The 26754-nt window shown below is 32.9% G+C and overlaps 1 protein-coding gene across 5 annotated transcripts in view; it reads left to right on the top strand.

The window, feature by feature from the left end:
* The window catches only part of Ift80 (intraflagellar transport 80), a 115568-nt gene that overhangs the window by 35837 nt on the left and 52977 nt on the right, over positions 1-26754 (top strand). For 4 of the 5 annotated variants that reach the window (XM_047564616.1, XM_047564613.1, XM_047564617.1 and 1 more), the window contains 4 exons: positions 6402-6511; positions 11201-11290; positions 13541-13678; positions 24252-24431. In XM_047564616.1, the coding sequence (XP_047420572.1) occupies positions 6402-6511; positions 11201-11290; positions 13541-13678; positions 24252-24431 (518 nt within the window). The remainder of the gene's footprint in view (positions 1-6401; positions 6512-11200; positions 11291-13540; positions 13679-24251; positions 24432-26754) is intronic. The other variant, XM_047564614.1, reaches the window with a different exon arrangement.

Genomic DNA, 26754 nt, shown 5'->3' with positions numbered 1-26754 from the left:
TCACAAATTAGGGACTTTATGTAATACTGGAGGTTACAAAAATGGGCCTGTGGGATGAATGTATTTTCCTGGGCATGGTGGAGACCCAATATTATAATAAAGTCAGCTCATTTTACATACATATTTAGATTTCCTGTTTTGGTTTTTTTTTTTTTTTTTTTTTTTTTTTTTTTTGGTACCAGGATTGAACCCAGGTCCAGATTTCCTGTTTCTTTTGAAAAAATGGTAAGATAACAGCAGTATTGGGCTTGCTATCTGACACAATCAGAGTTTAGTAGTAGTTGCTTCAGTTTTAGATTTTTAATCTTTCCTACTCATTTCTCTATGCTCCTACCTGCTTCATTCATTTGTGTTACATGATAGAACACAACATAAGTGATTTTAAATTTTATTTTTAGTGCATAGCATTGTATTTTTGTCTTAATTTGTTTAATAGATAAAACATAATGTTATTTTGTTTTATTTTGATTTTTTGAGTCAGGGTCTTGTGTTGGTTAGGCTGGGCTGAAGCTCTCCATCTTCTCACTTTAGTCTCCTGAGTAGCTCAGATTATGTGCCTACCTCTTGTAGTTTTATTTTATGTGCTTTTTTTCTTTTTAAGTATTACCCATGTCTCTCATATTGCTCCTGTCTTCTGACTACCCAACTCATCTTTCTATAGGCAACTAGTGTTGCCAGTTTGTTTTTAGTACTTCAGGGCCTCATACATGCTAGGCAAGCACTCTACCACTGAGCTACGTTCCTGGCCACCAGTTTCTTGTGTAGCAAATATGCATTTATATATATTTTTTATAAACAAATAGTTGCATACTATTACAGTATACTTGCTGTCTTTTTTCACTTGAATCATGACCTATTTTGGAGATAATTCCATTTCATCATTCATAAAAATCTCCCTCAAATTATTTTCTAAGGCAGATAGATGACCATTTTATGTACCCAACCACAATATTTGAAGGTTCCAATTTTACCATATCCTCGTCAATGCCTGTCACTGTGTTTCTTTGTATGTGTGTGATTGAACAAAGGGCCTCATACATACTAAGTATGTACTCTACCACTTACCTGACTTCCGTGCCTCCTGCTCTTCCTTTTCTGTGCTTCTGATCATGCTAACTTCCTTCTAATTCTACTCCAATGCCAACAAACACATTTTCCTGATTTCAAGGATCTTCTCTCCATACAAAGCATTATATCTGCCTCTCTGTCCTCCAGTGGCACTACATAGCAATGAACATGTTCTACCTTATGTTATAGTTATTAATATTTCATCATCTTTATTAGATTTATTATAGATAGGTTCCTTGTTTTACTATTCCATTCCTTCATTTGAAAATAGAAGGAAATGTTTTAATGGTTTGTAGTATTACTTTATCCCAATTTGAATTCATAATTAAAATACACAGTGTAACACACTGGCCTAATTGTAATTATTCCCAACCTATGTATTATTTTTTTCCTATTAAGAAGTAATAACTTTTCATACATACCAGTAAGAATCATTTTTATAAGTTAAATTTTTCCTCCCAAAAAATGGGATTAATAAGCTTTCTATTTTAGAGAACAAGGTTATTACTGTGACTGTTTTCTAGGTGAACATCCAACCCCAGTAGTCAAAAAATGAATGCAAGAATTAATTTCTAGTCATCAAGAAAGAAGCATAATTAACATAGATGTGAAGACAAAATCATAAGGATCTTTCAACACTGTTTATGGAATTCAAAGTTTCACAATAATTTGGGTGTATGTTATTTTGTATTTCTGTAGCAAAAGTTTTTTCTCATGTGGAAACTAGCAGGAAAGAAAGAAAAAAAAGGGATATCATGAAAGTAGAAGAAACAATAGGGCAGAAGAAGGGAAAAAAGAAGGGGAGAGTAGGAGGAGAAATTAGGAATCAATGTTGACCAAATTATGTTATATGCATGTACAAATATGTTTCAGTGAAACACACTATTCTGTATATTAATATGCACCAATAGATCAATTTTTTAAAAAATAATAGCAGCAAAGACTGTTCTGGGGGGAAAAAAGCTGTACAAAATGTAAAAAAGAAAAAAACATGTTTATTTCTCTCTTCACTAGGAAAGAGTCCCTCACTCCACCTGCCTTACCTTCCTACTTGAGCAATTAGCATCTAGCTCTAACTCTTAGTAGTTCAGATTCACAATAACTCAAAATTTGCAATTTCTATGGGGGAGTAGATCTGGGCTAGGGTGTAGGTTATCTGAGGAATATAGTACAGTCAGAGGGGCCAGGATTCCAACAGCCTTAGATACTAAATAAAGGGTTTTGGAATGTATTCTATAAGCATACAAAACCTTACAAAAATGTTAATAAGTAGGAGGGTAAGAGATATTTACTTAGGAAGATTACCTCAGCAGTGATGTGTGGGGTAAATTAGAAGAGGTAGATGTTAAATGGAGGTGGCTAGTGAGGATGTTTCTGAAAGGTCCTGTGCTAGTGCTATTTAAAGTTTGAAGGTAATGACAATGGTAATTGAAAAAAGTGAACAGTTCTGAGGGCTGAAAGGGATTAATATCTTGTAAGCAGTAAAGAGTTCAGAAAGAGGAAAGAATTAGGGAATATGTGTGGAGAGATGATAGTTTTCGAATATTGTAGAATTTGAAATTCTACATGGAGATGTCTTTGGGGCAAGTGGAAATATTAATAGTTCAGAAGTAAAGGCTAAAATATTAACTTGGGAGTCAGTTATGCAAAGGTGAAGGAAGAAAAATGATGCCGTAGAGGAAATCGAGACCCCTAAGAGAGGGTGACTGAGGATAGAAACTAAAGAAATAAATGCCTATATTTAAGCTTTTTCTTGCACTGACCAGGTGACATACATAACTAAACAGTTGCTGTTTTTTAATTAACTCTCATTTGATTATAGTTAGTACATGTTCCCTGATGTAGGATGAAAGCAAAATAATTCTTGACTTTTGAATTCTTAATGATATTTTAAAAAAATTGTGTACCTACTAACCTGAATAGCACAATAAACTCCACTGGTTGCTTATTGCATTTTAAAATCATTTCTAGTAGTGGTGGTTAACAGATAGTGCTTATTTAGTGCCAGACTTTATTCTAAGTACTATACTTAAAAATTCACTCATTAAAGACCTATATTACATTCAAGGCAAAGATAGCCAATGCTTCATTATAATAGTGAACCTTTATTTCAAATGCTTTCTTAAAAACATACAAAAACAACTGTCAGGGGTTACTTTTATAGTGTGAATGTGAAAAACATATTTGACCAGGTACTTCCTTAAAACAATTGAAATACATTTTTGTCTCCTCTTGTGTGGTTTAAAATGCCTTCAACAGGTTGAAAGAATTTAGATAATTTGTTTTACAGAGAGATAAGGACCTGACATTTAACACAACCCCAGGTGCATGTGGTTTCTTAAAAAATGTCAAAAAGGTCACATGATTTTAGTGTACAAAGTCAGAAAAACAAGATCTTTTTGAGTGTCTCAACTGAAATGGAGCATAAATAAAAATTCCCAATATAAAAAGTAAGAAATTATTTAACTATTGTAAAATTATTTTCTTGGTTTTTGCCTATTTTTGTTAATAATGAAAGCAATAACATCTTGTTAAATAATTTGCTAAACTCTTTGTTTTAAGTACTTCAATCTGGAGCCTTAATTTATTATATCCATACTGATTTTGCAAAGTGAAATATAGCACTAGGAATAATTCATGCTTTTAATAGGTATGATTGTACCGACATTTAAAATGTTATAGATTTGTTTCAAATATTAGTGGAATTTCAAATAGAAATTGTAATTTTCTTTGTGAAGCTAATTAATCACTTTGAATAATGATTTTCATTAGAACTACCCAAATTGAAGTTATTTAACTGTGTTCATCTCCTTTTGAAAATGTTTACATATTTAGTAATTTCACACTTAATATTTTATTTAAATGTAAGAAATTAGTATAGTGAAGGCTTCTCTTAGTTCTTGATATTATATCAATTTTGAAATTTTAGTGGTTAGAGTTGAACTAACCACCTGTCGACTTAGGTGTCGATATTATTTATTGCTGTTTACTTATAAAGAACTTCATATTTGTTTCCATTGCTTGTATTTCAATGGAAGGAATGTGATTAGAAATCACATGTATGACAAAGGAATTATTTCACTTTTCCTCTGTAAGCTTATTTTGGTTTTATATCCTAAATTATAAATGTTGGTTTAACATTGTTGTTTAAAAATTATTATTTTAGCAGGAAATAAATTTTCTCTTTGTTCCATCAGGATAGATAACTATTCTGAAGAAAGGAGGATATGGTGACACAACTGACTGAATGGGGCCACAAATTAAATGTTAATGTTAGGAGAATGAAAGCATCCCTAGCTCCTCATCCTATACCCCAACTGTGCCTTTTACCTTAGCTGCAGGCCTAAAGTTACATCATGTATAACTCAATAGGAATTGTATTTACTGAATTACTTCCTTGCGGGTAGATGTTTGTCATAGTTTAGTATACACCCCTAGGAAAGTAATATTCTAACTTAGGAGTCATGTATGGTTTTTAAAAGCTTGCTTTTGTAAATATAACTGGGTTGATATTTCATAGATTAATTATATAACCTTGATTTGCTTTTCTAATGAATAGGTCTCTGGGTGAAAAGTGAAATACAGATTATTTATTACCATATAACCAATGCTTTCAATTGATGTGTATTCATATCTGTTTAAAGAAAAACTAGGCTCTCTTCTGGAAGATATTAATTAGGTAATTAAGAATATAATTAAGAAATACTATTCTTAAATGTAATTGAGTTAAAAAATACAATTTCTAAATTGCTACCAAAAATTAAAAACAATATCAAATTTAATATGTGGTAGGTAAATCAAACTTGTGCTTTTCCTCTGGAAGTGAGTCAACTTTATCCTGGTTATACCATATGTGAGCCTTTCTTAGCTTTGCTTTCAGGCTAAAGCCATACACTATAGATAACAAAACTTTTCCTAGTCTGATATATTTAATTTGCCATTTAAGATCGTATAGTTTGGAAGGGTAGGTTGTACTGGGGTGAGATGATTTCTATCCATTATAATACTGCTGATGGCTGTTAATGGGCAGTGATAAGCCATGACTTTTCTGATATGTTTTGACATCTTTAAAAAATGAAGTGTATTTTATATATTTTGTTAACATACTATCTGAAATTTCTGAGCACTCCATATTTTCTCAGCAAGCTCCAAATTGGTTAAAAATATAGTATGTTGGATGGATGGATATGGTGTATCCATGGATTGGAATGGTTTATGTATACGCAGTGGAGTTTTATTCAGTCATAAAGAAAATGAAATTATGTCATTTACAGGAAAATGGATGGAACTAGAGACCATCATGTTAAACTAAATAAGTCAAACTCAGAAGTTTAGCGTTAGGTTGTATGTTTGCTCTCTCATGTGGAAGCTAGAAAGGAAAAAGGAAAAGAAAGGTCAGGGTGGATTTCATGAAAATCAAAAGACGATCGGTAGAGAAAAGAGAAGTGGGAAGTGAGAAGGGAGGGGGACAGTACTAAGGAATGATATTGGCAAATTATATTGTTATATTGTGTGTTGTGTGCATGTACAAATGTATAATAACAAAATCCCATCAGTTCATACAACTATAATGTATCCATAAAAATGTGGGAAAAGAAAAAAAGGATAATATATCATATATAAACAATGGAGTTTTATTCAACCATAAAGAAGAATGAAAGTTTTTCATTTTCTGGTGAATGGATGGAAATGGAGAACATCATGCTAAGTGAAATAGGCCAAACTCAGAAAGTCAAGTGTCGAATGTTTTCTCCTATACAGAAAATGGAAAGAAAAAAATAAAATGAAGTGGATTTTACAAAATTAGAAGATCAGAAGAGTAGAGGAAGGAATCCAGAGGGAGGGAAGAGGGGAGGACATGGGAAATACTGGAGGACGAAATCTACCAAATTATGCTATATCCTTATATGAATATTCTGCAACAAATACTGCTTAAATAAATATAATGTATTAATTAAAGTAGTAATAAAAATAATGGAATGGACTTTCAGTAGGATATAGCAAGTGAATGAGGAAGAGGGAGAAAGGAAAGGAGCTGGGGAATGAAATTGATCCAATTATGTGCATGAATGAATGTTGCATAATGAAACTCAATATTATTTAAAATTGTAATGCATCAATAAAAATGAATTTAAAAAACAAAAGCAATATGTCAATAGCTCACAGTAGATTTTTAATGGTTAGTATTAACTCAGGCTATTCTCTAATTTGAAAGGGCCATTGAGTAGGAAAAGATGAAATAACATACCAGATCGCCTTATTGATCCTCTTAACAGTCTCCCTTTTTATAAGGCATAATAGTGAAAGTCATTTTTTTCTCTTCTTTTTTACAGGAACACCAGTGTATTCAGTAGCATGGGGCCCCGATTCAGAAAAGGTTCTTTATACAGCAGGCAAGCAACTGATCATTAAACCTCTTCAACCAAATGCTAAAATTTTACAGGTACTTAGACATTTTAATATTGGTATCAGGATTGGCCTGTCTGCTAAGGGAGAGGGTGCTTGTAGTCCCTTTCTTCTGGGTGGTCTTCTTAGTCGAAAGACTTTAAATGTGTGATCATATCAGTCTTTATTATAGAACAGGGAATATCTGTTTATGTTTCTAGCAAAGTTTATTTAAGGTTATTCCAACTCACATTATACCAGTATATCATAAAAATGTTTTGAGTTATTTAATTGTTGCATGATTTGGCACTACTCGGTTATCTTTAAGATTAGCAGTCAGCCTCAAATGTATAGATTTGATACAAAAGAGCTTGCCTAGACTTTGTTTTTTATCATTATCATCATTATCATCTGTTCAAATACTTGAATTTTCTCCTAGAGCCTAGTGTTCTTAGTATTTTCAGAGAGGAGGAAGAGTCATCAATATAATTCTTAGAGCAAATTACATGTATGTAACTTTTCAAATAACATGGGAACATTTATTTTAAGGATAAGTGTTGAGCTCACATTTTCTTTTGTAGTGTTCAGAAAGAAGAGTTAAGTTAGTAGCTGAATCTTAAAAGGAGAGGAGGAAAGGTTGTTCTAAGCCCAGGAAGCAGGAAAAAGGTTCAGAAATAAGAGATAAAGGGGCAAGTGGAGAACCATACAAAAGCAAAAAAACAAAAACAAAAACAAAAACAAAAAAAAGCAACTAAGACAGGTCAAAGTCAGACAAATGAATGGAAAGCTTTTAAACCTTTATCAAGATTTGTTATTTGAGGGCTGGAGAATATAGCTCAGTTGGTAGAGTACTTGCCTTGCATGCACAGGGCCCTGGGTTCAATCCCCAGCACCACCAAAAAAGAAAAAAAAAAAAAAATGTTATTTGATTCCAGTGTTTAAAAGGCAGAATGAAGCTGGGCATGATGGCATACACCTATAATCCCAGTGCCTGGGGAGGTTGAGGGAGGAGTATCGCAAGTTCAAAGCCAATCTCTTTGCAAGGTCCAAAGCAACTTAGTGAGACTGTTTCAAAATAAAAAATAAAATAAAATAAAAAGGGCTAGGGATATGACTCTGACTCAGTGGTTAAATGCCTCTGGGTTCAATCCGTGGTACCAAAAAAGAAAACAAAAAAAGAATGATTTTTTTCATATGATGATGATGACATATCATAATTTGGGTAATAAGAATAGCTTTCCAGTTAGTCACCTGAGTTCAAATCTTCACTTACTTACCTGTGTGTGACCCTAGGCAAGTTATGAAATATCCTCTGGCATCAACTTTTTGTTCTCTTAGTTGGTGATGCCAGTATCTACTTAGGATTATTGTGAGGATTAAATGAGTGAAATTACAAAGTGCATAGGACAGTGCCTGACATGTAGTAAGTATTCAATATAGAGTATTTGTAGCTAGACAAAGTGGTATATGCCTTGTCATTCCAGCTACTCGGGAATCTGAGGCAGGAGAATTGCAAGTTCAAGGCCAGCCAAGGCAATGTAACAAGATTCTCAAAGTTCAAAAAAAGGGCTCAGGATATAGCTAAGTGGTAAAAGGCATGCCCAGAATATGCAAGGGCCTGTGTTCAATCTCCAGTACTCCCCCCCAAAAAAAGTAGTTATTTTGTTATTTATGAGTTAATATGCCTCTCATACCCTTTAATCAACTAGGGAGGTCAGAAAAAAATGATGTAGAGTGACTAGGTCCTGGGCAAGGAATTTAATGATGGAGATTGACAGACCATGGTGGGTATAAAAGTGTTTTAAGAAGCATTAGGTTCAGTAGTTAAGTAGATATACATATCAGTAAGGAAGGAGATAAAACTTTGAGTTTCCATATGATAACTTCAGTATAGATTTTGCTGTATAAATTTCATTTAGTCAGCATATATTTACATTTTTACTGCATGTAGAGCAATCTAAGAAAGTGCTCTTTTTCTAAAAAAACATGAAATAGAAGATATAAGTCCTTGTCCTTATGCAACTAATGTAAAGAATTTGAACAAAGAAAGAATCTGAAAGAAGAGTCAAAGACTAGTCAAAGTCCTTTCATACCAGTTACTTACACTCTGAAAATTTGCCATGAAATTATACAGTAAAAACAGGCAAGTTGAATGTCTTAGTTTATAACTTAAACTTTTAGTTTCTAGTTGTATGAATTTAGATATTTGCCGTTAGGCTATATAAATCAAACTTTTTGTCAGGAATCTCTTCTATCATTGATCAGTTTGAATGTAGTTTAGGGATTTGGGAACCTTTGAACTAGAAGATAGTGGAGAGAAAGAATAGTACCCATTATCAAAATTCAGCTATAGTGAAAAAGAAATTTAATATAAATAGCAAATTACCCATTTCTTTTGGGAAACTAAATCCAAAACAATTTCCCTGAGCATAAACACATTTGAATTTAGATTGTGCACAAAAAGAAATGTTTTATTAATTCTTGTTTGTGGAATGTAGTTTAGAAGACCTTCTAGACACCTAGAACTTGGTTTTATAGTGATAAAATTGGTGTTTATTTATTTATTCAGTAAAAATATACTGTATACCTGCTATACATTAGACACTGTGCTAGATATGAGATATTAAAAGTGGAGTGTATATCAGGGGTTTGGAATGTAGTTCAGTAGTAGAGTGTATCCTTAGCATGCATGAGACACCCTGGGTCAATCCCCAATATCACACATGCAGACAGATGAAAAATGGTAGTCCTAAACTTATTTAGAAAGAAAGGAAGTAAGAAAGAAAGGGAACATAGTTCCCACCTTTAAGGAGTTTCTTGTTCAAAGGGATTTAATAAAATACCTAAGTTGAGAAATAATTGAAAATTATCTATGAATTATATGTAATATATAAATGTTTATGTAACATAGAAGCTAGTAATTATAAGAAAATTACAAGAAAAATTTAATTCATATTTTGTTCATAATTTTTTTTTATCTTTTTAAAGAGATATAATTCACTTACCTTCAAATTTACACATTCAAGTATTCAGTTTGGTAGTCGTTCATGAATTCTGAATATGCAAAAATTTATTTTGTAACTTTGAAAAAAATCTCGAGGTCATCTGTGTGTATGTCATCTTTTCTGTTTATTTCAGGATATTAGATTAATTCTCACAGTTAATTGTGAGAACTATTGCATTAAAACATGTATTATGAAAAACCTTTTTTTTTAAGATGGGCAGAATGCCTTTATTTGTTTATGTTATGTGGTGCTAAAGATCGAACCCAGTGCCTCACACGTGCTAGGCAAGTGCTCTGCCACTGAGCTACAGCCCCAGTTCCAACATTTGTGTTTAAAAATGTATATTTTTATAATTCTGAATAAAGCAAGCTATAAATTATTGCTTACTCTTCAAGTTTATTTGATCCTAATTTAATATTTTCTTCTGTTTGTATAAATGACAAAAAATGGAAAAGGATCCAAAGAGAAACTCCTTAAAATCTAATATGAAGATAAATGACTCAGACATTTAAAATATATCCTGAAGTCTTCAAGGAAAGTTAATTCTTTTTACTTATATTATTTGGCCTACATTAGCACTTAATGACATGTAATAATAGCTAAATGGGGACATGAATTACATTTAAGACCAAGATTTCCTTGTTTACTTTCTAGAGTGCCAATTTCTGGGTGACTTATACATATCCATATATATGTATTCTATGTATATTCCCTATACGCACGTGCACACACACACAGACACACACACACACACACACACACATTTTATATATGTATAATATATTTATGTATGGAAGACATTTTTAAATTATATAGTAAATTAAAGATTATAAGTAGTCTAATTGTGAACCATACTCAAAGGTGAAGAGAATACAACTTAGGGGAATACACAGAAAGAGAATGAAGAGGGTACTAAAGAAGATGTTCATGCAAAAGAACAAAAGAAAAAAAGAGAGAGAGAGAGAAAGAAACTAGCCTGGTGTTATAACTTAGTGGTAGAGGATGCTTAGCATGTGTGAGAAACCCTGTGTTCCCAAAACAGGAAAAAAAAATAGAAGGAAAAGAAAAAGAGAATTAGTAAACAAACATAAAGGCAGTATCAGTAGTGAGATCAACTACACAAAGAAGACAGCAAGATTTGGATACAACTGATATTTTGGAGCAGATACTATTTTTATTCCAGTGTTATCACACAAATATCAAACTTGAAATAGTTCAGCAGCAAGTGATTTTCCATCTGGAATCTAGGCAACTGAGCAGATTTATAGGGATGAAAGCCATAAAGTGGATGTCATGGTGCTAAGTGCTTTCATTGATACAAGTTAGAAATGAAACAGTAAGATAAGAATCCCTGAGGAGATGGCAAAAGAATCATTAGAAAGAGGCAAAGAGCTGTGTACAATAGTGTATCCCTATAGTTCCAGCTACATAGGAGACTGAGGCAGGAGAATCACTTGAGCCCAGGACTTCAAAGACAGCCTAGGTGACATAGCAAGACCTGTCTCTTAAAGAAAAAGAAAAAAAGAAGTTAAGATTCTTTTCTTATAGAAATAGACTTTACTTTTTATTCTTTAAATATTTTTTAGTTGTTGATGAACCTTTATTTTATTTATTTATATGTGGCGCTGAGAATCAAACCCAGTGCTTCACACATGCTAGACAAGCACTCTGTCTTTGAGCCACAACCCCAGTCCCTAGACTTCACTTTCAAACTTATAATATCTTGTTTTTCTCCCCCATAGTGGAAAGCTCATGATGGCATTATTTTAAAAGTTGATTGGAACTCAGTCAATGATCTTATTTTATCTGCTGGTGAAGATTGTAAATATAAGGTATGTAATATTTAAACTTATCACCTGCTTGAGAGAATCAAATTTAGGTGAAATGATTTTCACGTTTAAGAATATTATTTCATTCTTTTATATTAGCTATTACTTTTAACTGTAAAAATTTATCAAGTTATTTTCTAATTTTAAATGGTGTTTTAAAGTTCTACCATAAAAACTATCTCATGGTCTATGGAATTTGATTTAATAAGTAGCAGCATCAATATAACCCCTAGTTTTAGTTCAGTTTTTAAATCAGCTCATTTAACCAACCCTGTTGGTTTAATAAACATTAATCAGTTTAGAACAAAATTGTTTGTGGAGAAGAATAAGCTTTTTTTCTCCTTTTTTGTGGTGCTGAGGATTGAACCAAGGGCCTTGTACAACAAACATTCTACCTCTGAGGTGAACCCCTAAAATAAGATTAAAGCAACTTAGAGGAACTTTAATTGAAATAAATTCTTTTAGAGAAATTTGATAGAGCCCTTACTGGGCTCAAACAAAGTACTAGTTATCTCAGAATGTTACTGTTAAATTTAAAGAACTTTAAATGGGAAGGGATTTTTTTTTTTCCATGTTGAAAACATTTTTAATTTTTCTTTTTAGATATACATAACAGTAGAGTGTATTTTGATATATTATACATACATGGAGTATAACTTATTCTAATTACATTCTTTTTTTTAAATATTTTTTTCTTGTTGTCGATAGACCTTTATTTAATTAATTTATTTATATGCGGTGCTGAGAATCAAACCCAGGGCCTCACACATGCTAGGCAAGCGCTCTACCACTGAGCTACAACCCCAACCCCTAATTACATTCTTGAGGTTGTAAATGTTGTGGAGTTTCATTGGTCATGTATTCATATGTGAATATAAGAAAGCTATGTCCGTTTCATTCTATAATCTTTACTATTCTCATCCCCCCTCCCTTCCCCTCATTCCCTTTTGTCTAATCCAATGAACTTCTATTTTCCCCTCCCCCTTCCTTATTATGTGTTAGCATCCACATATCAGAGAGAACATTCAGTCTTTGATTTGTAGGAATTGGCTTATTTCTCTTAGCATGTTAGTCTTCAGTTCCATCCATTTACCAGCAAATGCCATCATTTCATTCTTTATGGCTGAGTAACATTCATTGTGTATATTTACCACATTTTCTTAATCCATTCATCTGTTGAAGGGCACCTTGGTTGGTTCCATAGCTTAGCTATTGTGAATTGAACTGCTATAAACATTGATGTGGCTGTGTCACTGTAGTATGCTGATTTTAAGTCCTTTGGTATAAACTGAGAAGTGGAATAGCTGGATCAAATGGTGGTTCCTTTCCAAGTTTTCTAAGGAATCTCCATACTGCTTTCCAGAGTGGTTGCACCAATTTGCAGCTCCACCAGCAATGTATGAGTAAACTTTTTCCCCACATCCTCACCAACATTTACTTATATTTTTGATTGTTTCCATTCTGACTGGAGTGAAATGGAATCTCAGTGTCGTTTTAATTTGCATTTCTCTAATTGCTAGAGATGTTGAACATGTTTTCACATTTGTTGACTGATCATATTTCTTCTGTGAAGTGCATATTCAGTTCCTTAGCCCATTTATTGATTGAGTTATTTGGTGGTGTTGTTGTTGTTGTTAAGTCTTTTGAGTTCTTTATATATCCTGGAGATTAATGCTTTATCTGAGGTGCAAGTGGCAAAGATTTCTTCCACTCTGTAGGCTCTCTCTTCATGCTATTGATTGTTTCCTTTGCTGAGAAGCAGCTTTTTAGTTCGATTCCATCCCATTTATTAATTCTTGATTTTACTTCTTGCGCTTTAGGAGTCTTGTTGAGGAAGTTGGTCCCTAAGCCACATGATGGAGAGTTGGGCCTGTTTTTTCTTCTAGTGGGCACAGGATCTCTGATATAATGCCTAAGTCCTTGATCCATTTTGAGTTGAGTTTTGTGCGGGATGAGAGATAGGGCTTCAATTTCATTCTAGTACATGTGGATTAGAATGGGTAGGTTTATCGTTTAATCCAAGGTTTAGTGAAATCTGAAAATTATGATAATTTTTTAAAATATTTTCAAGATATTTTGGTTTCAAGGAATACAACTTCCCCCCCTTTCTTGTATAGTAGTAAAGACATTCAATTACTAATATTATAAGGTAGTAATTTCTTAAACTTTATTTGGTACCTTATTAAAAGACAAACTTGTTTGTAATAATGTGGTGATTGTTATAAAGGACTTCAAAAATTTTTGCTTTCGTAGGTGTGGGATAGTTATGGCCGCCTCCTGTACAGTTCACAACCTCATGAGCATCCTATTACCTCAGTTGCCTGGGCCCCAGATGGAGAATTATTCGCTGTTGGGTCATTTCATACTTTACGCTTGTGTGATAAAACTGGGGTAAGTTATAGTGGTGAGCAGTTATACATGTGCTATTATAAATATGGTCATGCACACCTGGTTCTCAGTCTTTAAGAAAACATTTTCAGTGAGTGCCCTTCACACCTTCCTTCTTTCTGCAGTGCTAGAGATTGAACCTAGAATCTCTCTCACATCAGGCAAATACTTTTAAACACTGAACTATACCCCTATCCCTCAGTGAATGCATTTAAATGAAAATTTCTGATTTGTCTTCTTAGTATACTGATTGAATCAATTCCAGGTTTATGAAACCATACTGTAATTTTAAAGAATGGATATGTTCTCTATTATTTGTCTTTCTGGAAATACTTGTTTTCAGCATGATTATAAAAGATGGTGCAGAATTAAAATTTGTGCCCACTCAATATGAAGAATAGTTTTTTTAAGAAAGGTGTTTATACACACACACACACACACACACACACACATATATATATATATTTTTTTTTTTAGTTGTCAATGGATCTTTTATTTTATTTATTTATATATGGGGTTAAGTATTGAACCCAGGACCTCACACATGCCAGGCAAGTGCTCTACCACTGAGCCACAACTCCAGCCCTGAGAATAGAGTTTTAAATGTTTTTGCTATTGGTATGTTTCATATTAAAATTTTAGTCATATTTTTTTGCATGGAATTAATAGTAAACTTAAAAACTGATCATTTTAAAACCAAAGGACATAGTTCTCTTTGTTAAGAATTTATATTTGAACTGGGTATATTAGCACAAGCCTATAATCCTAGTGACTTGGGAGGCTGAGGCAGGAGGACCACAACTTTGAGGTTAACCTGGGCAGTGAGATGCTGTCTCAAAATAAAAATTAAAAAGGACCGTGGGTGTAACTCAGTGGTAGAAAACCCTGGGTTCAATCCCTAATACTTCAAAAAAAAAAAAAAAAGTTGACTTCTGAATACATGGAAGAACTTTTCCTCATACAAATACACTTTGGAATCTACGCAAACAATCAGGCTCAGCAACATTTAGCTCTTGTTCTTGAAGAATCCCCCCAAACAGTAGCATTAGTGGCAAAAATAGTTTGGGCTTGCTAATCAACTTTTCATCACTGTAAGAAAATATCTGAGATAATCATGAAGAGAAAAGATTTATCTTGACTCAGTTGGGAAGGTTTCAGTCCAGGATCAATTGGCTCCATATCTTTGGGCCTGTGGTGAGGCAGCAGGAATGTGTGGTAGAGTAAAATCACTTACCTCATCATCCAAAGAGAAGCCAAAGAGAAGGGACTGGCTGGAGTCTCACAGTCCCCCTGGGGACATGACCCCAGTGACCTAAGGACCTACCACAAGGCCCTACCTTTTAAAGTTTCCAGGATCTCCCTGTAGTGCTGTCCTGGGCCATTAAAGGAACAGCTAAGATCCAAACTACAGCAGTAGGACTGTTTCATATTATTTCTAAACATGAGGAAATCACATTATTGTTCCATGGCTCATTTTCTTCACATGCAAAATAAGGTAGTTAGAACCTTTAGAGATTTTTAAATGATATATCAGTTTTCTGTTTACTTTTTTTTAATCACGTAAAATTATAGCCTTCTACCTGGCTTTAGAAGCTCTCTGAAATCTGGTGCCATTAAATCCATTCAGTCTTTCCCCCTTCAACTCTCTAATTTGTATGTGTGCTCAAATCGGGGTGAATACTGGCTCATGAATCTTACCTGCCCCTCACTAACATCCTTACTCTTTTTATGGTATACTCTCTCCTTTGTTTTGTACTAAGTGTAGTTCTGTCCACTTATTCTTTAAGACCCATCTCATGTTTGACTTTCTCATGCCTTCTATAGTTAATCTGAAGTTTATTTTTCTAACTTCTCTCACCTAAATCTCTTTGTTTTTCCCTCAATTATATCAGGATGTTAAATTATCTTATTACTTAAGAACTTTTTTTGTTTTGTTTTTAGACCTAAAGATGTGTACCTCAGGTTTTTTTTTTTTTTAAATCAGTGATGCTGTTTATAGAATATGTAGTCTCATTTTCACAATGTGTTTTGTATTTATGTTGTCCAATTTAGTTTTACATATATTATTTTTGACTCCGTAGTTTATAAGATTCCACAAGTTCAAGATTCCTTATTGTTTATATAATATAGTCAATATTCAATAATTTATTAATAAGTGAATTTAAATATAATTTTAATTTGCCTTTTGATTAATTTTTTTTAAATTTTAAAAACTTGAGGGATCGAATTGATTTCAATACAATTGAAGATTAACCTTATTAAGCACAATACCTTTTCTTAAATGATAATAATTCTGGAAAAATGTTCTTTTATGCAGTAGGCATTAAATACATACTACATGTCAACCAGTGTTCTAGACAATTGGACTTGAAATATTAAAAAAATAAAATATAATGATTTGCCCTCAAGTTGTTTACAGTGTGGCAGAGAATCAGATGATATGATTGGTGTGTGGTAAGTTTATACAGGAGGTTTGTTAAGCACTGTGAAGATGTGGGAAAGCCTAACTCTGCCAGTAGGACATTGGAGAACTGAGGCTTGTTGACTTAGTAGTGCTCAAAATAGACAAGTTGAGAGGAAGAAAGTTGCAGGCAAAAGGAAATTTTTGTGTTTCATGGTATAAGAATATGGTGCTTTTTGTAAAATGGCTAAGATTTTTGCATGAGATGGTACTGGGAAGTGATACATGAAAGATATTCTTACACTAAATCTGTGTTTGCTATATAAAAGAGTATAGACTTCAAGGAAAAAACAGTCCTAAAATTCATTTGGAAAAAATAAAAGAATATACCCAGATTTTGTCCCCAGAATAGCCAAAGTTATTCTGATCAAAAAGAGCAATGCTAGAGGCATCACATTACCCTCCGAGAAATTATACTACTGGTCGATAGTAACAAAAGCTGCATGATACTGGCGTGAAAACAGACATAGACCAATGAAACAAATAGAAGCCACAGAAACAAACCCAAACAGATACATTCATCTGATCCTTGACAAAGGTGCCAAAAACATATATTGGAGAAAAGATAGCCTTTTTAATAGTAGTGCTGGGAAAACTGGACATCCATATGTAGAAGAATGAAACTAGATCCCCATTTCTCACCCTGCACAAAAGTCAACCCAAATTGGATTAAAGCCCTATGAGTTACAATAGAAATTTTGCAACTGTTAAAAGAAAATGTAGGATCAACACTGCAGCATATACATGCTGAAACAGCTTCCTCAACAGGACTCCTGAACCTCAGGAAACAATACCAAGAATTAATAAGTGGGGTGGCATCAAATAAGAAAGCTTCTGCACAGTAAGAGAAACAATAGTGTGAAGAGAGAACCTACAGAATGGGAGAAAATCTTTGCAAACTCTTTTTTTTAGTCAGCTTTTTGACTTCTATGACAAGAAGACCTGATAAGAACAATTAGAAGAGGAAAAGTTTATTTTGGTGCTCATGGTTTCAGAGATCTCAGTCCATAGATGACTGACTCCATTGCTCTGGGCCCAGGGTGAGGCAGACCATCAGGGCAGAAGGATGTGGTCTAGAAAAACAGTTCAGTACATGGCACTAGGAAGCAGAGAAAGAGAGCTCTTCTCACCATGGACAAAATATCAACCCCATAGGCATGTCCTTGACCCACTTCCTTCAGCTACACCCTATCTGCCTACAGTTACCACCTAATTATTCCCTATTTGGGGATTAATGCATTGATCAGGTTAAGTCTTATAACCCAGTCATTTCACCTCAGAACTTTCTTGCTTTGTCTCATACATGAGCTTTTGGGGAATACTTCATATCTAAACCATAACACTATTCTGACAGAGGATATCCAGAGTATGTAAAGAAAAAAACTCAGCACTGAAGAAACAAATAAATTAGCAAATGAAATAAACAGATATTTCTCAAGCAAAGAAGTACAAATGTCTTATTTTATTTTAATAGATAAAAGACTATAAACAAAAATAAAAGGAACATGTAATTTGGTAAATCATGAGTGCTATAAAAATTAAACTGGAAAAGTGAGACAACATAATTTTAGATGTAATCAAGGATTATAAAAACAAATGTACAAACTGTACATTTCTGGGTGGTTAGCATAATAAATTATGGTACAATGAATTACTATAGAATAAAAATTAGAGTCATAGTACCATACTTTTTCTTAAATTCCATAATAAATTTTGTTTTTATCTTTGATTTTTAAGAAATGCATTATTCAAATGTGTAAGACATAAATGTTCAAATTAAGTTATATGTAAATTAATGTCCATAATATATTAACAAGTAACATTATGTTAATAGAATTAAAGAATATCTGAATATACAATTACCTTTGGTCACTTTTTAAAAATTTTTTTATTTGTTCTAATATTTGTACCTGAAAGTAGAATGCGTTTATACATTTTAATAGCTCATACATAAATGGAGTGTAATCTCTCATTTTCCTGATTATACATATTGTAGGATCACATCAGTTATGCAGTCATATATGTACATGAGGTAATAATGTCTGTTTCACTCTACTATCATTCCTACCCCCACATCTTTTTAATTAATTGACAATGTTGCTTTTGTTTATCAGCAGGTGGTGCTATTGCTTGTGTAAGGGATAACTTCTTTATTCTCATTTTCTCTTTGAATATTCATTCATTATAATAAAATGACTTACCTCTGTTCATTCATTTATTCATTTACTTAAAATAATTGCAATAATTCATTGTCTGCAGTTAAGTGGTCTAACTGCCATATATAACTTTTCATTGTCAGTAACATAATTTAAGGCAGTCTGTAATTTGCTAATTACATGAGAGAAAATATTCTTGAAAAAATCAATTAGAAACCCTCAAAGAAATGTATCTATTTTCTCTTTGACTTAAACTTAATTTCTGAACATGTAATTTTATGAATTAAATTTATCGAACTTGGCCAAAGATTGTGCCTTTGAGAATCCTTTCAATGTAACTAATCTATTTATATAAGGTAATAAAAAGAAGAATGAGGATGGCATGAAGGAGTCATTATATAGCAATCATTATAGTGATTGTTTTTAATTTAAATATTTATTTTCTTTTTGGGAAATAATCTGCATGCATAAATAATTTTGAGGAAATAGAGAAGAAAAGAAACCTGATCTCTTTTCTCAAAGGGATGTCATCTGTTCATAGGTCCATACTTTATAGAAATGGTCTCAATTTTTGTTCTTTACATTGTGCATATCCAGTATGGTTGCTTTTTTATTTTTAAATTAAATTTTATTATTTTGTTTTAATTTTTAATTTTATTTTAATGTAGGAATAGCATTGCCATGTTTATAGAACTATGGAGTTGACTCCAGTGGTAAATTTACAAAGTTGAAGGCTTCTTCTGGACCTTTAGGTTCTTCCTTGTGTTAGTCAGCTCTTCATTGCTGTGGCCAAAATATCTGATGCAAACAACTTGGAGGAGAAGGATAGGTTTAATTTTGTCTCGTGGCTTCAGAGGTTTCAGTTCATTGTTTCCTGGCTCTATTACTTTGGGCCTGAGTTGAGACAACATTATGTTGAAAGGGCATGGCAGAGGAAAGCTGCTCAGCTCATGGCAGTTGTAAAGCTGAGGGAGGAAGGGAGAGACAGACAGAGAGGAAGGGGCCAGGCACATGATATCGTCCTTAGGCGCATGCCCCTAGTGACGTACTGTGCCTCACCTGCCTACAATTCTCACTTCCTCCCAGTTGTACATTCAAATTATTAATCCATCAAATGGTTTAATCCATCAATGAGATATAGAGCCCTTATGATCCAGTGACTTCCCAGAAGCACCACTCCTGGACATTGCTGCCTTAGGGACCAAGTTTTCAACATGTGAGCTTTTGGGGGATATTCCAGATCCAAAATATAACATTTACCTACAAAATAAATTTTAGGGCTAAATGATCTCTTCTTTTAACTCTGCAATTCTGATGCCTTTTTCACAGGCACTGAGCATACTGCATACTTCCTCTTTTATAAGTATTGGTGTTTTGTTTGTATCTTTGTGTTTTAATGTAAAAATAGCATGACAGAAATGGGAAAAACTCAAGCAGCGTTGGAGAAATGTGACTGATCTTATGACTTTAGATTTATTCTACATTTTATTGTAGTTTGATACAAGTAGAAGCAAAAAGGGGCATTGGTTATAAGGTTATAGGAAAACTTCTAGATACCGGGAAAATAATATAACTAGTAGACCTTAGGAACCAAAAGGTAGAGTGCTTGTCTTTTGCCTTTGCTCCTGTCTACATATCCAGGTCCTTTTTTTTTTTTTTTTTTTCCCCTGTAGGCTGACCTTTTTTCTCCTCTCAACTTACATGCTGAAAAGTGACCTCATGAGTACATCTCTATTGGAGAGAGAAGACTGAGTCAAAAACCTTGGTCCCATGGGGTGTAAATACCTCCAGGGAAGGAATTATTGGCCCAACCTAGATTAGGAACACATACCTGGTCTAATCAGATATGTTTAGGCCTGCTGGAATAGGCTCTATGAAAATGGCTGTCAAAACTTCAGTAGGACCCATTGGTGCGGCCAGGTCTTATTAAATGAAGGAAGAGGTGGGAGGCAGCCAACTCAATAGGTTGCTATTGTTTCAGTCATTTTAGTCTAATTTACCAAAAATTTTCAGTTTAATCTTCAGAAACTTTCTTTGTACATGGGTAAATTTCTGACTTTATAATGAAGATAATGAGAAAGTTAAAATTTTCTTTTTTGGTATAAAACCAACTTTGCTAAAGGATAAAGTATAAACCATAAAGTAAGGGAACTGCTTCCTTTATGAGTCTCTGTTGTCCAGAATTGAGAAACTTAGTTAATAATACAAAGTTAGATTTCTGTTACATAATTTACTTTTATTTTGTTTAAAATCAACACCTAACATGTAATGGGTATTCTGGAAATGTTGCATTTTAGCGAATTTTTATACAGAGAAAATATGTTGTTTTAGTTTTTAAAGAGTTACATTAGTCCAACATTTTGACTATTTATTAATGGGATTGATCCATTCAGTAAGTTTTGTGATTATTTTTCAGAAGTCTAGTTTTTATATTTCTAAATTTCTTGACTTTTACTTGTTTTTATGTATTTTTTAATTTTAAAAGTCAGGTTTTGACAAAATGGTTGTTGAACTTTTGGAAAGAGGGCTTGCTTTAGGAACACAGGCTTACTTGTTCATTCAGCTTATATTCATTTGTGCTTCATTGGCTATTTAGAGAATGACTTCTATATCTGTCCTCAGTAACACCTCACCCTCTAGAGTTCTAAAATGTAAACAGATGATTAAACAACATAGTAAGGGTTATAATTGTTATGAGAGAACAGAGAAGAAGTAGAATAATGGTAAATATTAAGATAGTGTCTGTGCTTAATTTTTATGGAATAAGTTGGTTTAAGTAAACTTCTCCTGTGATTAGTTAACTTAATCTTTTTTTTTTTTAATGACTAAAGATTGTTTCTTTTTCTTTCTTTTGTTTTTTTTTTTTTAACCAGTGTACACAAATTTGAATTTGCTTTTTTATGGTATTAGTACCTAAAAATCTGAGTCTGTTTAGAAGCACAGAATTTTACTCTTTTCAATTGTTTTTTCTCTTTTTTCTTCTTTTCTTTTCTTTTATATCTCTTTTCTTTCTCTTTCATATTTCCCCAGCTCTTGTTTTTTAAATTTTTTTATTTTGAGACTCATTAAGTTGCCCAGGCTGGTCTTGAACTTGTGATTCTGTCTGTGTTTTCTATATGTGCACATGCTGAAATCATGCAAAAGCTCCTGCAACATGTACACATGTGCCAATCTGTGATTCCTTATATGTAATGTGTTGTTTTTCCTCTGCCCACCATTTGAGAGAGAAATGGTACAGCTTCTTCTTTTAATATTTTGCTCATATTTTCTTCTACTCATAAATAACTCATAAACCCAACTCCAGCATTCACATTCTGATAAGTTATTGCCAGCTTTACCAATCATGTGTTACTTAGTACCTTGCTTTTGCTGAGGCTGGCTTTGAACTTCGAATCCTCCTGAATCAACCTCTTGCCTCTTGACCACCTTACCTTTTTTTTTTTTTTTTAATGTGGTGCTAGGGATTAAAACCAGAGCCTTGTGCTTGACAGGCAAGCACTCTACGAACTAAGCTATGTTCCCAGCCCTTGACCACCTTACTTTTGCTGCAAGTCTTGTGAACCTGATAATATAACTCCTAAATTCCCACTCTTAACTTTCTTCAAATTAACCAATCCCACTATATCTCAGAAAACTCACCTAGGTAATGCCCTGGACCCCATTAAAAACTTCTTCCCCTTTCTCTTGCTTCTCACCGGCTCGGTTGAGCCCTAAGTCCTAAATGGTACCCTACACTTTCTGCTTGTCACTGGGAGGTGAGTTTCTTTCTTTTCTCATGGATCTATGAATAATTAACCTTATCTCCCCACCTTTCCTCTGATTGTCCTTCCCAATGTTATACCTGACTATGCCAACCCTAATTTATACCCTTACTTAAATTTCAACAGTACACAACACCACCTATGAAGTTTTCTTGCCAAAAAATTGAACCTGAATTTAATCAAAACTCTTAAATTTAACTACCAATTTATATGAAATAAAACTAATAGAATAACATGTTAAATAACACCATGAGAATGTAAATGGCAAAATCCAGATATGGGAAACTATAGAACAAATGATCCAGTTTCTGCAATAGCAAAAAACTGCAAGGCAGCTGGGGATATAGCTTGATTGGTAGAATGTTTGCCTTGCAGGCACAAGACCCTGAGTTCAATCCCCAGTACCACCAAAAAAAAAAAAAAAAAAAAAAAAAAAAAAACCTGCAAGGCAAAAATAATGTGGAAAACAGGATTTAGATGATATATCTAAAAGATTTTTCAAACCAATTGCAGATTGTACCTTATTTGCATTTTGATTTAAGCAAACCGAAAAAACATAAATATTTTAAAAATATGAATGTATGGTTTTAAAATACAAGTTTAGATCTCTGTTCCATCTACACCATGAGCATTGACTAAATTGAGAATAAAAAAGAGATGTGTAAGCCTGCTCCAAACTATTAAGTGCTATATATCAATATATCAAGTCTCATTTATCTGTATCAACCACTTTTAATTTTCATATAACATAGTAGTCCTGTAGTATTTCATAATTCTTGTTTGTCAGGCATAAATGGGTTCATTGCTTTTTTTAAAAAATTTTTTTTAGTTGTCCATGGGCCTTTATTTATATATTTTTTTACATGTTGTGCTGAGACTCAAACCCAGGGCCTCATGTGTGCCAGGCAAGGGCTCTATTACTGAGCCACATCCCCGGTTTATTTCTTTTTATTTCCAGAAGCAGATTATTTTTATCTTTGAAGTTCTCAGTCTTTGCTTATTTTATAAAAAGATGGCTTCAAGTATTTATGTTCTTCTTTAAAAAGTATATTTGTAATTCCAGAAAAGGAAATTTCTAATATTTTCAACTGCTGATAAAGCAAAGCTTATGGTTTGTTCATTACCTCCTCCTTGATAATTTTACTATTAGACCTTTTACTTAAACCATTAAGCAGCATTTAGGGGTTCAAAGAGTGGAGAAGATGAAAAATTTAGTGGGTGGTAAAAGTAATTCAGTATTTTATCTATGAACTTTTATTAGGAATTTAAAGTTTTATATTATAGTAGTATAAATTAGTGAATCTTTTTCTGTTTTTTGTTTCCTCCATTTTTATTGTTGGAGTGAGCCTGTAACTAAATAATGATTGTTTCCTCCCTGCTTCCCTTTGGTACTGGGGATAGAAGCACACACTACCACTGAGCTACATCCCCAACCCCTAATAATATATATTTCTAAAAAAATAATAATGTGAAACAAAACAAAACAAACAACCCAAAAGCAGAGAATTCAAGACTTAATTTGACTCTAGGCTATAAGGAAAGAGAAAATGCCATATAAGTTTAGTCAAACAAATTAATCATCCTTCTTGCAAATATGTATGTTGCATCTGAAAAATGTAAGAAAATGCCTCTAGTACCATCTATCAAATGTTTTTTTTTTCACTTGCTGTCTTAATACATATGCACAAGAATCTCTTTTGTCCTAGTTGATGCTTTTCTCTAGGTAACTTTATCAAACAGGTATGTTCTAAGAGAGATGTATCAGAGATGTTTGAGTAACATTTTGTGTTTAGTTTCAGTTTTTAGTGACATTCCTGAAATATTATGATCAGAAATTTCTAGATGTAAGACTATAGAGAATGTTAAGATATCTTACTTTGTTTTTTCCTACAGAAGCTTTGTGTTTACCTTTTCAGTATTATTACTTGAATGTAATCATGTGAATGGAAATGATAGGAATTTTTTGAGTCCTTGAGAGATTTCATGTCATGTTTTATGTTTTTCTACTGTATACTTTTAAAATATTTGTATCTTCTGTTCAACATACTAGAATTTTATTAAGAAAACATTTGTAAAATTCCAGATAAAGTTACATTCTTTTAAAAATTATCTTAATATGTTAACGTGATCAGTTTTAAATTCTTAAAACATTTTTTTTGATCAATCAATTTTACTCTTTTTTTTTTTTTTTCCTTCAGTGGTCATATGCTTTAGAAAAACCCAACACTGGCAGTATATTTAATATTGCTTGGTCAATTGATGGCACTCAGATTGCTGGAGCCTGTGGAAATGGGCATGTTGTTTTTGCACATGTAGTGGAGCAACGTTGGGAGTGGAAAAATTTTCAAATAACTTTAACTAAAAGAAGGACCATGCAGGTATGATTATGATCTTAGGATGATTAAGCCTGCTTCTTTTCACATTAGTTCACTATACATAATGTAGAATTATCTTTGTTAATTATATTTACTCAAAGTTTATAAAAATTCAGGCACATTTAAAACATTTTTACTGTGTCATCAGTTGGTCGATTTTTCATAACAATAAGAACCGTGCACTGAAAAAGAACTGAAATGGCTGTAGTTATTGTGGTTATGGATTTAGGACAGGTTAGTGAAATTTGAAGCATTATGGAGTATATAGATTCAATTAAGGAAGGAGGTTGGAAGAAACTCTGACAAATAGGAGTAAGTTAAATTTAACCAATAGAACTGAATCTAAGGCAGGCCTAACTTGCTAGTTAATAATAGGAATAAATTATTTTACCTATTTATCATTGGTTCTATGGATTGAACTGAGAAGGCTACATCCCTAGTATTTTTAACCACTGGTTAACATTCCCAGTCTTTTTTTTTTTTTTTTTTTTAGACAGGGTCTGGCTAAGTTGCTGAGGCTGGTTTTGAACCTTAATAAATAAATTGTAAATTTAAACAAGGTGTATATTTTTGAAGGAGGAATTGTATCAGAATTAAACAGATTTAAGAAACATATTAACCAAATGCAGTATAGCACTTTGTTTTCTATGCAAACAGACCAACTATATATGTAGAAAATAACTGGAAAAATGTGATCTCCTACTATAGAAAGACATTAGGAGACAACATGTTGCCTTAAAGAAACAAGCATACAATTTTGCTTCAAAACGTTTACATCATTAACATGTTTCTAGGAGAAGATGCTATTTTGGAAATTTAAAAATGTCTTTGGGACCTCAGTCAGACTTCTGGTGAAGATGGTATCATAAATTCACTGAAATCACTCTCACTTTATTGTTCTAATTAAAAATCACCTTAGTATTGTGACTAGTGTTTCTCCTACAGCCTTCTCAAGTATGCTTTCTTCCATATGCCACATAACGGGGTCTTGAGTTAGGTAGGATACGTGTCTTTCTTATACCGCAGCACTGATTCTAAACCACTATAATCTCCTCTTCCCTAAAAAACTTCATCTCCTTTGAAACATTTTTCATCAGAGTACTCTTCTCTTTACAGTCATTTCTCCCCACTCATTGAAGAAGTAAACAAACATATTACTCCTTTTCTTCATTATTGGCATGCTGACATCTTTTTTTTGTTTTGTGTTTTTGGTGTTTTTTGGTGGTGCAGGGCCTTGTGCATGTGAGGCAGGCACTCTACCAATGGTGCTATATCCCCAGCCCATAACTGACATCTTTTTAAAAAGCATTTAAAAATTTCTGAAAGATAGGAACTATTCTCCTTTAAATATAACCATACTGACCCTGCACATTTTTCCTGTGGTCTCCTAGTATCTTTCTGCAATAGCAGATCACATTTTTTTCAGTTAAAATATATTTTTTATAATTGTTCTGTTTACATCAGAAACAGTACCACATTGCATTTAATTTGTCCCTGTCTTTTCAAGTCTGAAACATTTCCTTCTTCATATGTATAAATATATAAATATATTATATGAAATTTAAAATTTATTTATTAAAGAAATCAGGTCATTTATTCTGTCGAATGTTGTATATTCTGCATTTACCTGATTGCATCCTTATGGTATATTTATATTTAACATTTTCATTTAGCCTTCTGTATTTCCTATAAACTGGTTTTTAGATTTAGAGCCTTGATATGATTTTAGAATTTTAAGAAATATAAAGAATAATTTGTAAGTGATGCTGTGCGTTTCCTATTACATCACATCAGGAGGCACGTATGTCTGCTTGTCTTTATTCCAGTAATGTTTTGATCAGTGTGTTCAGGTATTATAAGCCTGATTCATCTATCATACAGTTTCCTATTAGGCATTTTATCTTAATGTTTTTAGCAGCCATTGATAGTTGTCTAGATTTGTCTTTCATTGGGGAGGGTGCAGTATGGTAATATTATAATTAATTAATTTATAATCAATCATTTCTTTTGTATTTATCATCTAGAATTCTTATATATCAATCATTTGATTACTATAAAGTGAGAACAGCTGAATTGTTTTCCTTTATTTACCAGTTTTCCAATCATGGGTTGATTTCCTAGCATGTCCAATTAGTTTCTTTTTCTTTTTTTTGTTTTTTCTTTTTTTGTCAGCATTGGAACCCAAACCCAGGGGCACTCTACCACTGAGTTGCACCCCATGCTTTTTTATTTTTTATTTTGAGACAGGGTCTCACTAAGTTGCCCAAACAGACCTTGAATTTATGATTCTCTTGCCTCAGCCACCTGAGTTTCTAAGATTGCAGCC

Source organism: Sciurus carolinensis, chromosome 9 (genome assembly GCF_902686445.1).
Source record: "Sciurus carolinensis chromosome 9, mSciCar1.2, whole genome shotgun sequence".
In the NCBI taxonomy this organism is placed as follows: domain Eukaryota; kingdom Metazoa; phylum Chordata; class Mammalia; order Rodentia; family Sciuridae; genus Sciurus; species Sciurus carolinensis.
The sequence above is the reverse complement of the archived record's forward strand: the minus strand, read 5'-3'. Positions and strand labels throughout refer to the sequence as shown.